The sequence below is a fragment of the Notolepis coatsorum genome (genome assembly GCF_963971535.1).
Source record: "Notolepis coatsorum genome assembly, contig: SCAFFOLD_1242, whole genome shotgun sequence".
NCBI classification, from domain to species: Eukaryota; Metazoa; Chordata; class Actinopteri; order Aulopiformes; family Paralepididae; genus Notolepis; species Notolepis coatsorum.
In genome coordinates this window covers 1-14,985 of record NW_028170637.1, presented here as the reverse complement: position 1 = coordinate 14,985, position 14,985 = coordinate 1, and the positions used below count along the sequence as shown (strand labels likewise).

Here is a 14,985-nt window from a genome sequence, read left to right as displayed (position 1 = left end):
GTCATAGGGTCATGGTCATCATCGATAGTATCTGGGAGTCGGGGCAGTTCTATGAGCCTCGCCACGGGACGTGTGTAAGTGCGCCCTTGGACGAGTACTTCAGCTGCTCGGACCTTGCCATCGGCACCGGTGATCACTTTGCTTGCGCGGCCAGCCGGCCACATAGCTCTGGGTAGCGACTGGTCAATAATCATGATGACTGTTCCTTCTGTCAAATTGTCTCTCTCTTTTACCCACTTCTGGCGGGTCTGTAGAGACGGTAGGTAGTGAAGTAGGAAGCTGCTCCAAAACTTGTCAGCTAATACTTGGCTGTACCTCCACATTCTTCGGCCGTTCGCTTCTTCGGGCCTGTACATTGTCTGGGGTAGCGCGGGGTCCAGCCGCCCCATTAGGAGTGTGTTGGGGGTGACTGGGTCGACATCTGCTACATCACTGGAGACGTAACCGAGGGGCTTTGAGTTCAATACTCCCTCGATCTCCGTGAGGACTGTCATTAGGACTTCCTCTGCCACAGTCTGGGCTCCGAGTACGGCGTACAGGGCTGTCTTTATAGAACGTACTTCTCGTTCCCAGGTTCCACCGAAGTGGGGTGCGTTCGGGGGATTAAACTGGAAGTCAATCTGGGCTGGAGCGAGGTGGGGCTTAAGTTCTGGGCCCATAGCTTGGAAGCTCTCTCTCAGCTCTCTTTCTCCGCCTTTGAAGTTGGTCCCGTGATCAGACAACAATGTAGACGGTTTTCCTTTCCGTGATGTGAATCTCCGGAAGGCCATAAGGAATGAGTCTGTGCTCATGGTCGGAAGGAGCTCGATATGTATCGCTCTGGTGGTCATGCATTTGAATACAATACCCCACCGCTTCTCGGTGCCTCTTCCTCTCTTTATATACAACGGGCCAAAGCAGTCCATGCCTGTGGAGTGGAATGGCTTGTCGCCGATTCGGAGGCGACAGGGGGGTAGGTCAGCCATCCGTGGTATGCTGGGCTGCGCGCGCCACTTACGGCAGTCTAGACAGGTTCGCTGGAAGCACCGTACTGCTTCTCTCCCTTGCAATATCCAATAACGACGTCTGATCTCCGCGAAGACTCTCTCTGCTCCTGCGTGGTGTACATCCTCGTCGTATTTCCTTATGATCAGCTCTGTGACCTTGTGTCGGCTGTTCAAGACGATCGGGTGCTTAATGTCATCTGGTAGATCGGGGGCTCTCCGCAGGCGACCACCCACTCTGATGAGATTATGTGCGTCACTCTCTGGTGCCAGGTGAATCAGTCTGCTGTCTGATGGGACGGGGTTTCCTCCCTGTAGACAGTCTAGCTCATCGGGGAACGAGTCTCTCTGGGCTCGCTGCAGTAGAAGAAGTTCTGCTTCTTCGTAGTCAGCTGCTGACATGTCAGTGGTGGACTGAATCTCTGGGTGGTGCCGCAGGAATGTTCTTTGTTGCGCACTCTCTAGGGTAGTGCAGTCATCTATGTTGGGGTCTGTGGAGGCGACAGTGCTCAGTCCACAGAACATAGGCTTCTTGTTCTCAGTCTCCTCGTTACTTGCTTCCCTCGGGGTGGGCGTAGGCCAATCTCCTTCCGGGAGCTTGAGGAATGCTGGTCCGTCACTGTAGATGTTGCGACGGGTTAGGTCATCCAGGGACATTCCCCGGGTGATGACGTCAGCTGGGTTGTGTTTGGTGTCCACATACCGCCAGCTTGCTTCTTCTGTTAATTCTTGAATCTCGGTGACTCTGACTCCCACGAAGACTTTGTATCTGCATGAATCAGATTTGATCCATGTGAGTACTGTCGTGGAATCTGACCACAAGATTGTTCTATGCACCGGAATGGTGAGTTCACGTTGGATTAACGTGGCTAGATGCGCTCCTGCGAGGGCTGCGCAGAGCTCTAGACGTGGGATAGATTGTTGCTTACGTGGGGCTATTCTTGAGCGGGCCAGTATGAAAGCAGTGTGTATCTTTCCTCCCATCTCTTGGGCACGCAAATAGGCAACCGATCCGTAGGCTACTTCGGAGGCGTCGCTGAAGACGTGTAGCTCAATCTCGCATGTCTCTGGCCTCACTGTGGATGGGAAGTAGCTGCGGCGTATATTGACACCTGGGAGTGAGCGGAGTTCCGTCTCCCACTCTCTCCATGTTGAGGCAAGGTGTGCGGGTATTGGGTCGTCCCAGCCCTGGTCCTTGTCCCATAGTGCTCGTACAATCATCTTTGCCCTGGTGGTGTAAGGTAGAATACATCCCAACGGGTCATATTGTCTGGCGAGTGTTCTGTACACACTCCGTCTGGTGGTCGGTATCGCCGCCGACCTTCCTTGCTCTGGAGTCAAGGGTTTGTGTCTATAGTGGAGCGAGTCTGTTTTGAAGCGCCAGACTAATCCTAGTGTCATTTCTTGGGCTTCTCCTGGGATTGTCGCCATCCAGGTCTCGCTGCTGGCAGCCTTGTCCGCGGAGGAGAGGCTGCGCAATACTTGCGGGTCGCTGCTGGCCCACTGCCTGAGATCAAAGCCGCCTTTGATTAGGGAGGCGCGTAACTTGATTAGGAGAGCCTCGGCTTCTTCTTGAGTCGAGACGCTTTGTAAACAGTTGTCCACGTAGAAACTGTTCTTCACACTGTGTTGGACCTCTTCATCTGCTGCTGGGTCCTCTGTGACGTGTTTCTGTAGTGCAAAGGTAGCACAGCACGGGCTGCATGTGGTTCCGAAGGGGAGTACTTCCCACTGGTAGATAGATGGGTTCTCATCTCCGATCTTCTCTCTCCATAGGAACCGTAGCAGAGGCTTGTCCTCCTCTACTAGTCTCACCTGCAAGAACATCCCTTTGATATCCCCGCTTATAGCCACCTTGTCCTGGCGGAAGCGCAGTAGCACGCCTAGTAGGGAGGGGCCGAGTGTGGGGCCGGGCAAGAGCTCTTTATTCAGATTTTGGGATCCGATCTGGTAGCTGCAGTTAAACACAATGCGATCCTTGCCATTGTGATGGACCTTGTGATGCGGCACGTACCATGATTCGGTCGTCTGATCGGCCTCTTTAATGTCAATCTTTGTTACGTGTCCCGCTGTGATTAGCTTCTCAATCTCAGCTCGGTACACACTCTCTTGAGCGGGGTCTTTGGCTAGGCGCCGCTCTGTGTTCAGTAGATAGCGCTCCGTGGCGTCTTTCTTTGCGTGAAAGGTGGGCATTCCCTCTCGCCTCAGGAGTGGAGTTGCGTATCTCATCACTCCGCCGACTGTGACTCTCTTTGTACCCTGCTCGAGTAGGTTGATGGCGTAAATGTCCATGACTTTATCTTGGTAGCTCAATGTCACACGGACTACCTTTAAGAGCACTTGAGCTCCGTTGCTGCTGGCGGGGTCAATGTACATGACACTTGCCTTGGTGCCGCTCCGTGGTGCAGGTATAGGCCGTCTTCCGTTACTATCGTGTAGTATATCTAGATGGGCTCCATCGCACCGGCTGCACCTTTTCTTTAGGCGGCATTCGGCTGCCATGTGGGGCCGCGCACATCGATAACAGCGCCGGTTGGACTTTATCCATTGGCTCACTTCTTCTGCATTCATCTTTGTGAATGAGTCACATTGTGACAGCCAGTGTTCTTTCTCACAGTAGGGGCACGCTATCTTCCACTTCTCCTTTCTCGAGGGGGTGCTGTGACTCTTACTGCTCGGTACTGACTCTGATTGGTGCATGACAGTCACCGATCTTCTTCCATCATTTATTCTCTTGGGTCCCTCTCTGGAGCTTGGCGTGCTCCGCCCGAAGGTGTCCAGTCGTAAGCTGCTGACTTCTCTCGCCAGGAAGTCGGCCAGATCAAGGAGGGATGGCTCGGGGCCGTCGGGGTCGCGGTAGTCCCTCTGCCGCCTAAAGCGCTCCTGTCTTGCGGGTGGCAGCTTCTCCAAAATTCTCTCAACGTTGGAGTTGGCGTATAGCTCATGCTGGCCCTTCTCCCGTTGAGCTCCCAGCATCCCCACCAGGGACTGCACTTTGATTGACAGGTCGTCTAGTGAGCGATTGTCTGTGGCTGGGGGTAGGCGGTCAATATGCCTTATCTCCTGGATTACGTAATCCCATATACGTCCATATCTCTGATCCAGCGCTGCAAGGGCCGCTGTGTATGGGGTCGAGGAGGTAGCATAGGCTAGCGCTATATTGTGCGCTCGCGGTACTTTTAGGTGCTTCAGTAATATTGCATACTTGTGGCGTTCATCAGCGACATCCACCATCATCGTCTCTAAGCACATCCGGAGCTCCGTGTACTGTGCTCGACTCTCATAGGCGAAGTCTGGGAATGACGGCGTGGCGTTGTATGACGCCGTGGATGGCTGATACATCGGCGAGCGTTGGGGGAGAGACCTCCTGGGCGAGTCCCCTCTTGCGCCTCGCTGTGGGCTGGTACTGGCAGGGTACCATGGCCCGCTGGTCCAGGTACTGTTCCTCGGGGCTGGTCGTGCGTCGTGCTCACCCGTGAATAGAGTCGGGGGTCTGTAGCGCAGCGCCGCGGGGGTATAGCCTGGACTGTATGGGACCTCCTGGTCCGGTGGAGTACTGTGCTGTCGTCGGGCTTGGTTCTCCTCTTCTCCCTCTTCTTCCTCTATCAAATCTTCCAGATCCTGTAATCGTTTATTTAGCTTCTCCGCAGTGTATGCCGCTCCTTCCTTGTAGCTGGGTCTCGCTTGGACCGGTATGGGAAGGGGGTCTGCGGGGGGTCTAGACTCGGTCTGTTGGTCAAGTTCAGGGTCGCTTGCTCGTTGCGGTGACGCTGCTCTTGACTGTTGTCTCGACGAGTTCCTTGAGCCCCTGGCGGAGGGAGAGGGAGTTGTCCTTTTGATCAGCTGCTCTATTAGTTGCGCTTGTAGTCTGTCGCGCTCTGCGTCTCTTTGGGCACCGGCAGCGGCGCGCTGGGCGGCGGCGGCGGCGCGCTCTGCTTCTCTTTGGGCACCGGCAGCGGCGCGCTGGGCGTCGGCCCGGTCTCTTGCCATATTCTCTTCCATCTGGAAGCGTCTCATCTCCAGATGTGTGCGCTGTTCTTCGCTCCGTTGCTGTGCTTGGAGGTGTTCGCGCTCGCTGGTCGCCTGTGCTTGGAGACGTTCGCGCTCGCTAAGCGTCTGTGCTTGGAGCCGATCGCGTTCGGTAGAGGCTGTCAGGCGGACGAGGAACGCCTGTTGTAGCATCCTCGCCGCTTCTCTGGGGGAAGGCGGTTGTGGAGGTGAGCCGCTCCTGCGTGAGCCGCTCCCGGAGGCGCTGGGGAGTCCTGGAGCTCTAGTTCCTCGGCGCTCTCCTCCTCTTCCTCCGTGCAGAGTTCTCTCTCTGCAGGGCTGTCTTCGTCCCGGGGGTGGTCGGGGACTACTTCTTGAGTAGTGGCGGGGGGTAAAGGCATGTCAATTCCCTCCTGGTCCCCACCGTGGGCTTGGTCAGTTACATTAGGACCTACTAGGGCCTCTGTGGTCGGGGGAACCTGGTCGCTAAGGTCAGACATAATTTCACTTTCTACTTTTACCGCGTTTACCGTTTGTCGAAGGCTAGGTAATTGACTGACAGTGTAAGCCTCTAAGTACTGAGGTGTCTGTCGTCTGCGCCGCGGGCGTTCTAGGTTAGGAGGATCGTTTCGTGGAGTGTTCATCATAGGCCATTTCGATATTAATAACACTATATTAATATTACACTAGTTACCCTCCGGCTCGAAGGACCAATTGTAACTGAGGGGTACAATTCCCTGACTGTATTGTTAGATATGATATTTAATACCACTACCTCATGTACTTTAACTTCTGGCCACCCAGTACAAGATATAAGTATGATGAACACTTTCCCACCTGATGAAACGAACCAACACAAATGTACCAAATCGAAGGTTTAATACAGCAAAGGGTGTATACAACGATCACTTAATTACATTTATGATTTGAAATATGGAATATGCACTTTTATGGCAAATGAGTATTCGTAGGTAAGTCAACATTGAATGTCCAATCTCTGGTTGCGCAGGGAGTAAGTATACAACCTGGAATATTTAGGAAACGATAGCGATGGTACTTAAATGATTATAGCTGGATACACTAAGGGGGGGGGGGGTCCCGCTGGTTGTAAGACAGTAGGAGGGGGGGGTTAGAGAAGCCGCTGGCGGTATCCCATCTGGCCGACGGTGTCTTGGGAGAATCCAAAGTCTTGGACACGGTGCCCACAGAACCTCGGGCCGCAGACGAATACAGCTGGACCCTCTGTGGAACGGTATCTGCCGGTCCACAACGGAGAGACGTGAGGCGACCTCACGTGTAGAGCGCCGTCTCACCTGGAGTCCTCTCCGGGGGGTAATTCCAACACTCAGCAGTGTTGGCCTTTATCCATGGAATAATCAAAGCACACAAAGCATAATCAAAGCCGGGGAAGGCTCGCCGTCGTCTGGGTAGAGTAATCCAATATACAGGTCCAGTCGCTCTTGGCCCGGAGCTCCTCGGATGCAATCACCACTAGGGGTCTGACCAGCCTGGTTAAGCGTCCAGATAACGTCAGGAACGATGGGGGTACTGATAACTGTGGAACTCTAACCGAACGATGCACCATACATAAATAGACTATTATTAGCTTAATAGAATACGTCCAACTCGACGGTATGGTGCCAAACTATGACCATTCAACTATTAATCTACACGATATCTCAATGCCTATTCTGGGGCCAAGTAGGCCTTACTACACCGCACGTGCGTCGTGGGGAGGCTTTTGCGTCTGTCACTCTGTTGGAGGGTAAAGAACTGGACTAAAAGAAAGTTCTACTTTACTGGCGCCATATATATATGCGCTATGAACAAATAGTACCATTCGTATTTCGCCCGACATATTACTGCGCGGAACCGGGGGTTGCCTCGACATGTTAGGCGGCACGATTGAACTTGGACCTAGGGGTATGGCAACCTGGCGCCAGGCTCTCGTCCAATGGTGGAATGAAACTATTATGGGCTGTTTAGTAGAAACGGGGATATTCAATGCATATTGTACAAGGAATATACAGGGGATATCAAACGATATACAAATACAATTAAATATATATATATAAATAAATATACATATTCGGTTTAATCTGATCCTTCACAACAGCAATCAATGAATCAGAAACGCCCCCCCCCCCCCCCCCTTTCATGCATTCATGGTGAAACATAATACCTATCATTCATATGCATTTGATTTTTTAACTGTAGCGTGTATAGGGACAAAAACGCCAATGGATTTGGTATAACACACGTGGCGGCTTATAAATAGCCTCACAGGAATTAGCCCCGATCATTCCAAAATAACACTCATATTCACCACGGTATACAATGGGAACATATGGATGGAATTTTTTTTAATTTTTTGCATCTTGAACGGAAGGTTCATACTGTCAAATGATGATGATATTGTATCCATAGCTATAATATAAAATATAGATTTAGCTCTACAAACAACGTGACGCACAGTGAAAGTTTGTAATGGAAAGCTGGCGTTCCAGCCACATTCCAGCCACATTGGCCGTGAATGTGTTAAGCAAATCTTTCATGTTCTTCTTATAAGACATTCTACGCAGGAACTGTAACTAATCCTTATCTTCCCCATGGTTTGCTTTTTTTCCACATCATATAAACGTAAGATTTAATGCAGACTGGTGCAATTGGGTTTGGCACTTAAAGTATAATACAGAGATTTACTACTGGATGTAATTATTAAAACTGTTCTTTTCAGACAGAGAACACTGCCAAAGTAGTCTTGGCTTTGGAACAAGTTTCTCTACTTTCTTTTTTGGAAACAACTTTTGTGCATCCTGCTTTATTAGGTCTGCATTTATTTAAACCTTAGTGAAGAAAATCAGGATTGTGTTTTAGATCAGTGGTTTCAAAGTGTTCTTTGGGCCTGCATTTATTTTAGAATAAATAATATAACTGATTTGGCAGATTATTATCTAAACTAATAGGACAAAATAATGTGTCGGACATGTCTATTTTTCAGGGCTTCCAGAGAATAATTCAGTGGCCCATTTTAATCATCTCAAGAGCCACGTGTCCCCTCCCACACTGCTTTAGATTGTAATTCTAACCAAACATCAGTAGTCTGTGAAACAAGTCAAGACTTAAACTCTTCCTTTTGCTTATTTTATATTATCAAAATTGGGGAGGAATAAAATATGTAATTGTAATGTAGTGGAGTATTAGCACACAGTTTGCAGTTCATTTTGATGCAGTGTTGATGTCGTGTTTTTCCTTTGTCATCAGGATATCCCATTTACCAGACAACCACTAAATCTCCTGCAGGTGATATTGTGGGTAAGTTCACAAAAATGAGGTGCAACAATGTTTTAACACCACAGTGACAGACGTTCTAAACTGGGTTAATCGCTTCAAACTGCCATTTTTAACATCTCTCAATCTCTCTTTCTCTCTCTCTCCTTCTCCCTCCCTCCCTCTCACCAATTCTCTCGTTCCTCTTCTGTCTGTCTCTGCAGATCCCAAAGTCTGCCCCAGAGGTTATTTTGGACCACCCAGCTGTCAGCGTGAGTATGATTAAGCTTGCTACGTTGTGCTACTCCAGGGGTGATTACAAGCCTGTGCTATGCTAACAACATTTATTACCTCTTAGCCACTTACCCAACTCCTTTCCCTTATAAAGTCTTTGGTTGTCCTCTCAGAAAACCCCTATAAAGACAATTCTTATTATTTGAGTCTTGATATACTTACAGACTGTACAAGTCATTAAACAGAGGTTTAGTAGATCCTGTAGGGCACCACCGAGTCTGAATGGGTTTGACTCTCAAGTTAAGCTCTTGTGGTCAGGCTCAGTCAAAGCTGGGATTACAAAAGTTTAGATCATGTTTATATGGCGTATCAGAACGAAACTATTAGTTACAGTGGGATTTTGTTTGATGGGTAGCTTAAAATAGTGATTTAGTACAGTGTAAATGAGAAATGTATATTTAAGTACCATAGACAATCCTGCCAGTAGATTCTAGCAAAAAAATCGCTTCTTGTACAGGAACAGAACCAGTTTCCCAATGATTAGCAGAAAGGGTCATTGAAGCGGTTTTTCTATCTGTCCTGAATTAAACAGATGTGATTTATAGAAGGGCTCTCTAGACACGGTCATCATCATTCAGCACTCTTTAATTTAATTGTATTACTGGTGATAGATATGGTACTCGTCACTGCATGGAAAGTGGGTTGGTCTTCTCTGGCAGAGAGGCAAAATAAACATTGGTATCTGTTTATTATTAAGCCCATTGCCTTATATCACAATGTTGCTAGATTGGAACTATGGACCCTATGTGACATGTTCAGATGGCTTATGGCTTAAGGTCCCTAGAGAACAGACTGAGCTTGGAAAGTCAGCCTTTTGTTTCAACGCCCCAGCTTTGTGGAATGACCTTTAACTCTCTCTAAAAATCAATACCCCACTAACCTATGGACAGTTTAAAAACATGATTATAAATCACCCTATTTCAGTTTGTGGTTCTTTTTATTTCCTCTGTGTGTTCTGTATTATTGTCCTATTTATTCATTGTCTAATTTATCTAAGCTGATTTAGTTTTCCTTATCTTTATTTTGTCTCAAAGATCTTTAAAAAAAAAGATATATATTGAAATGAAACAAACAATGTAGCGCCTAATATCTTACTCATACCAATCTGTTGCTATTGAGCGATCACATTTCTTGATGGGAATTGCAAATCAACTGGTCTCCCATGATTGTATTGGCCCCTTGGGGTTGTTCAGGGAGAAACAGAAACAGCCTATTAATAGCCATAGTCCCCTCAAATCCCCCATTCTGTATTCCCTGGGGGCCGGGGATCAGCTCGGTGAAAGTGCGATAGCATCGGAGATAGCATTTCATCTGAAACAAAGACGCAAACATTCCTTTGTCTGACTCTGTTTCTAATAATTCACTTTCATTGTTTGTCTGAGAATGTAGGCAAACAATAATGCACTTTCATCCAGCGAGCTGACTGAGAAGGAATTTCATCAGTAACCTTTGGAAAGCTGTTTTTAATGTTTGGGAGCTGCCTCGGGGCACAAAGGACAATGTCAGTGAGCTTTGGTTCTCATGTGCCCCATCTCAGCGCCAGTCTCATTCACATATCAATACCAGGCCAGACTTGGCAACTTGCACCCCTGCCACCATTATTGCACCACAATAAAGGTATAGTTTAGCTGGCAGAAGTATTTGGCATCTCCTCTTGTTCAACCGGACCAGGGACCAAAGTTGTTTACAAGCCAGGCCTTGGGAATGACCCTGGGGGATCCTCATTGGAATTTCTATCGGAGCTAAATCAGATTATTCTGTGTTGTCTAACTCAATGTGTCTTGTGTGTTTGCATACAGGGTGTGTGTGTGACCACAGTGGCTCGGTGTACGAGGTGTGCCACGCCTCAGGGCGCTGCCTGTGTCGCCAGGGGGTGGAGGGGGAGCGCTGTGACCACTGTGGACCGGGACACCACTCCTTCCCAAGCTGCCAGGGTGAGAGACCTCCCTCCCTCCCTACCACTGAATCATTAACATCAACTCTCATTAGAGACATGACTAAAGTGTGACCGTGTCATCAGAAAAAGGTCACCAAAACACAACCATGGCCCTGAAAACGTGACTGCGGTCCTCCTCAGTCCTACTGTCTCTGTGTTGACGTTCAGCGACGTGTGCCGCCCAGCTGCTGTTCCTCACCACCTGCTACCTCTTTCCCCGCAGCGTGCCACTGCCACGGCGCAGGTGTGTCTGACGGAGTCTGCGGTCCAAGCGGCCAGTGCAGCTGCCTCGCCAACTACGAGGGACGGGAGTGTGATCAGTGTGCTTCTGGTTACTATGGATACCCGGACTGCGCTTGTGAGTGTGTTTTGTCGTCTTGTTTTCCTCTGTGGCCACACACGCCTAGCTAAAACGGAGGCACAGATTGACTCCCTGTGACCTTTAAATGTCCCTTTTCTGCTGGAAAAACGGACGTCGCTGGTCTCTCTGGGCTGACAGTGGCCTCTTCTCACGGGTCTGTAGAGCAGAACATCCCGATTCTCCCACAGTATCCCAAATGGGCTGTCATCCATACTGATTTATTGTATGTTTTCTGCACAACTTAACATTTCACAGAGTGATAGACCACAGACATATGATAAACATGGGTATTCTTTTTGTCTTTAAAAGGAATCACATCTCAGGGATGGGTCCACTGGGATTCAATTCCATTTTGGTGCCCTTCTGCTGAGTTAGATAACAGATTTACTCCATAGTATGTTATCCAATTACAGGAAACCGTGGGATTTAGTAGCCTCGATATCTTGCCTCAACCTCCTTGTTCATTAACAGCTTTATGTATTTATGTCCTGATATCATATCATAGAAATGTAACCGCGCAACAGAGTCAACAGAGTCTTTGATTTAAGGATAGAGTTTACTGACAGACTGACATGCTGCAACATAGACTTAAGTATAAGTATTTATACAGGAGAGAAGACAGAACTAAGTAGACTACGAGAAGGCTGTGTACAGTACATGTATATAAGTGTATATATATTAAGTTGAAGGCTATGTGAGAGAGAAAGAGCGAGAGGGAGGTAGGGGTGCGTAGATAGATATGTCTGGGAGTGAAGGCTATGTGTATGTGTGTGTGTGTGTGTGTGTGTGTGTGTGTGTGTGTGTGTGTGTGTGTGTGTGTGTGTGTGATAGTAAGAGAGACAGAGAGAGGGAGATATAGTGTTTTTGTGCATGTGTGTGTGTTAGAAAGAGAGAGAAAGAGAGAAGTGTGTAGGTACATCTCCCTGTCACATACTCTACAGTGTGTATATTGGAATTTTTGCGAACTGTTGATTTCCATGTAAATGCACTGACTAAGATTTACAGTCATTTAAAACGAGGGCCGTGTAGATTCAACACAGTACAATTACATGGAATAATCGCCTCTTTCCAATGAGCCGGCAATGAGAAACTTGTAGATTCAACCCCCTGAGTGACGCGCTTATATACTTACATGCTGTGAATTCTAGTCAGTGCAGCTCATAGGAGAACGTTTCCCTCTGCTTTGTTTCAGTCTGACTTTTACGTCTTTGCTTACTCCTCTGTTTCTCGATTCTTCCCCAAAGCCTGTCATTGTTCCCGGGATGGCTCCTACGACACCACATGCAACCCCCTGTCAGGCCAGTGCCTGTGTCGCCCGGGGCTGGTGGGCCAGCAGTGTGACCGCTGTGCCGGCTCAGGACACCGCTTCCCCCAGTGCTCAGGTAACCGGGACGGCACTGATATGGTTTCTTTCTTATTTCCGACCGATACTGATACACATTGTCTGCCGATGTATCGGTGAATCTCTACATTCACTGTGATACCCATAACTAAAGCCATTTTGAGACCGAGGTTAGAAGCAGTCGGCAAGCAGCAGGGGGTGGCTGAGATCTGATATGGCGACCCTTCGCGGCTGGTATTTTCTTAGATATCTGGCAATACCCCTCAGCGGGGGGGGGTTGAGGCTGTAGAATATTTTTATGTGTTGATTGTTTTCATATGTTTAAACTTGACACTTTAGTTCAGTCACCCCTGATATCACTCTTGTGTCTTTGAATCGCAGTTGACAGCCCTCTGCATAAAATAACCATAAAAGTCAATGGGTTACCGGCCTGTTTTATGGACATACATGACATAATTCCTTTCACTGTTTGTATTATGTGTTCCAGATTCCATCAGCCAGTGTAATCCAGCAGGGTCAGAGGTGACCTATCCACCAACGACGGTACAGTAGGCCTCTTATCAGTATGACTGCTCATCATTTTCTGCCTAAATAAGGAGTAGACGTACGCACATCCTACAATATTAGGTTTTAGCAGGTGCTGGAAGTTGTAGCAAAACCACTTGGATCAAATGCAGTCCATTTACCAAAAGGAGAAAAGGCTGCACACTGGGTCCAATGAGCCCATAAATGTATTTAGAATTTTAGATATAACATAAAAAAATATGACAATTGTTTTCACCAATATAAAATTTTCCAGCTATTTAGTTGATAACAGGTGCCTGTTCAAGGTTCTACCCTGTCCGCCAGACTGCTCTGCAAACAGTATGTCCCAGACACCAAGGTTGAATGAGTAATCTCATTTATAATAACTAGTTATATCGCTTAACAAATGGAGTGGATTTTCAGTATTTCTGTTATGTATTTATTAGAGAAATATAATTTCTCTCCCACACTGCCCAGTGTTGAAAGGGTGGATCTAAATAAAGATCATAACCCTCCACCTGTCATGACTGTATGTTTATTGTGCATTTTATTAGCCTTGTAATTAGGAGTAGTTACAGTCTAAAAGGTGGTGCGCTCCTCCTCCTTGGGTGAGGACTCACGTGTATTTCACATTCCTGTATCTGACAACAGATGAGGCTTGTCAAGCCTGCATCCGGCTGAATTTACAAGGAAGTCTTTTTTCTTTTCTATTATTATTTTTTTTGCCGCTGGAAGTGAAAATGACCTCTAATCAAAAGAGGAAAGACACTTCCTTCCATTTTGAAGTGGAAGAAAAAGAAACAACCTGCCTGCACGAGTGCCCCAGAAATGCAAGATCCGTTTCCATCTTGAAACATATCCATTGTAGTACGCTTCGTTGGAAAGGAAATAACCCTATTATTATAAATAATTATTATTCTAGACCGAGATTGTGGCGCTGTTTGCAAACATTGGCAAGCGATTTTAGACCCGTATGACACAGAATAAGCAGAGCTTATCAGAAGGTTAGGTTGTCAGACGGTAACTACTGTACAGATCCAAGCAGCTACAGGTACCCAACCCCCTCCAATGTACAGTAAATGACCAAGTATGGTTTTGTCAATATTCCAATGTACAGTTTTGCTTGTACAGTTGTACAGTGTCCCCCACCCACCCACTCCTCCTACCCAACCCCCCCACCCCACCCACCCAACCACCTCCAATGTACAGTCCCACCCCCCCACCCAACCCCCCACCCAACCTACCCAACCTCCTCCAATGTACAGTTTCTACGTCAAATGTATATACTCTCTTTTCTAGACTATTTTTGTATCACAAACAGTACTGTATTTGCAAATCTGGTATGTCATAAATGTATAGATGTAGCAGTACTGTCTATCTGTAAGTCGTGTATGTCATATATGTTATGATCAATTGAAAATGGGGGACCCTGATGTAAACAAGACGAAAGTCTTTCTCTGGTCTGCATCCCCTTAACAATTGTATGTATTGAGCTGTATTGTACTGTACCCATTCTGCAATCTGTTAATAAAGTTTTCAATCAATCAATCAATCAATGTGCTCTTGACACGTTCCCTTGTGTCCAATCTCAGGGCTCCTGTCGCTGCCTGCCACATGTAGAGGGAACCCTCTGTGACAGATGTAAACCTCTCTACTGGAATCTGGTGAGAGAAAACCCAAACGGCTGTATAGGTAAGTGACCTGTAGTACCTACACAGTTATACATGCAGTATATAGTACATAGTTACATCATGATTATGTTCCAACAAGTTTGCTGTCAGTCTCAAGATGTTTCCCATTTGTTTCAGCACAAAAGAAGCAGTTTCTGGGTTGACGGTTCAGTGCCAGTAACATGTTAGAAGTAACCATCGCAGTGCAATAGCAGACCCCACACATCTTCTTTTTACACTTGCCTAGCTTTTAGACAACGTAAATGGTAAATGGCTGCATTTATATAGCGCTTTTATCCAAAGCGCTTTACAATTTGTTCCTCACATTTTACCCAGAGAGAGAGAGAGAGAGAGAGAGAGAGAGAGAGAGAGAGAGAGAGAGAGAGAGAGAGAGAGAGAGAGAGAGAGAGAGAGAGAGAGTTCATTTGTCTCAACAAGAATTGGTTCACCTCTCTTGAAGAGACACAAGCATTCCAACCTGAAAACCTTAGCTGCACACCTGTGAGTCGATGAAGTGGCCCAATCAGCATTTTTTCAGCAGCATGAAATCACTGGTGGCAACCTGAGCAGGCGCTGACGCGGGCCTCCGACTCTGGCGACATGTCAACATACCCCTG

The 14,985-nt window shown here is 47.6% G+C and overlaps 1 protein-coding gene across 1 annotated transcript in view; it reads left to right on the top strand.

The window, feature by feature from the left end:
* Positions 1-14,390, top strand: part of LOC311248477 (laminin subunit alpha-3-like) — a gene marked incomplete at both ends in the record, with an annotated part of 49,425 nt that extends 35,035 nt beyond the window's left edge. Inside the window, 7 exons of the mRNA XM_084339352.1 lie at positions 8,235-8,285; positions 8,465-8,512; positions 10,334-10,468; positions 10,694-10,828; positions 12,076-12,213; positions 12,661-12,716; positions 14,291-14,390. Of these exons, the coding sequence (XP_084195478.1) occupies positions 8,235-8,285; positions 8,465-8,512; positions 10,334-10,468; positions 10,694-10,828; positions 12,076-12,213; positions 12,661-12,716; positions 14,291-14,390 (663 nt within the window). The remainder of the gene's footprint in view (positions 1-8,234; positions 8,286-8,464; positions 8,513-10,333; positions 10,469-10,693; positions 10,829-12,075; positions 12,214-12,660; positions 12,717-14,290) is intronic.
* Positions 14,391-14,985: the final 595 nt, after the last annotated feature.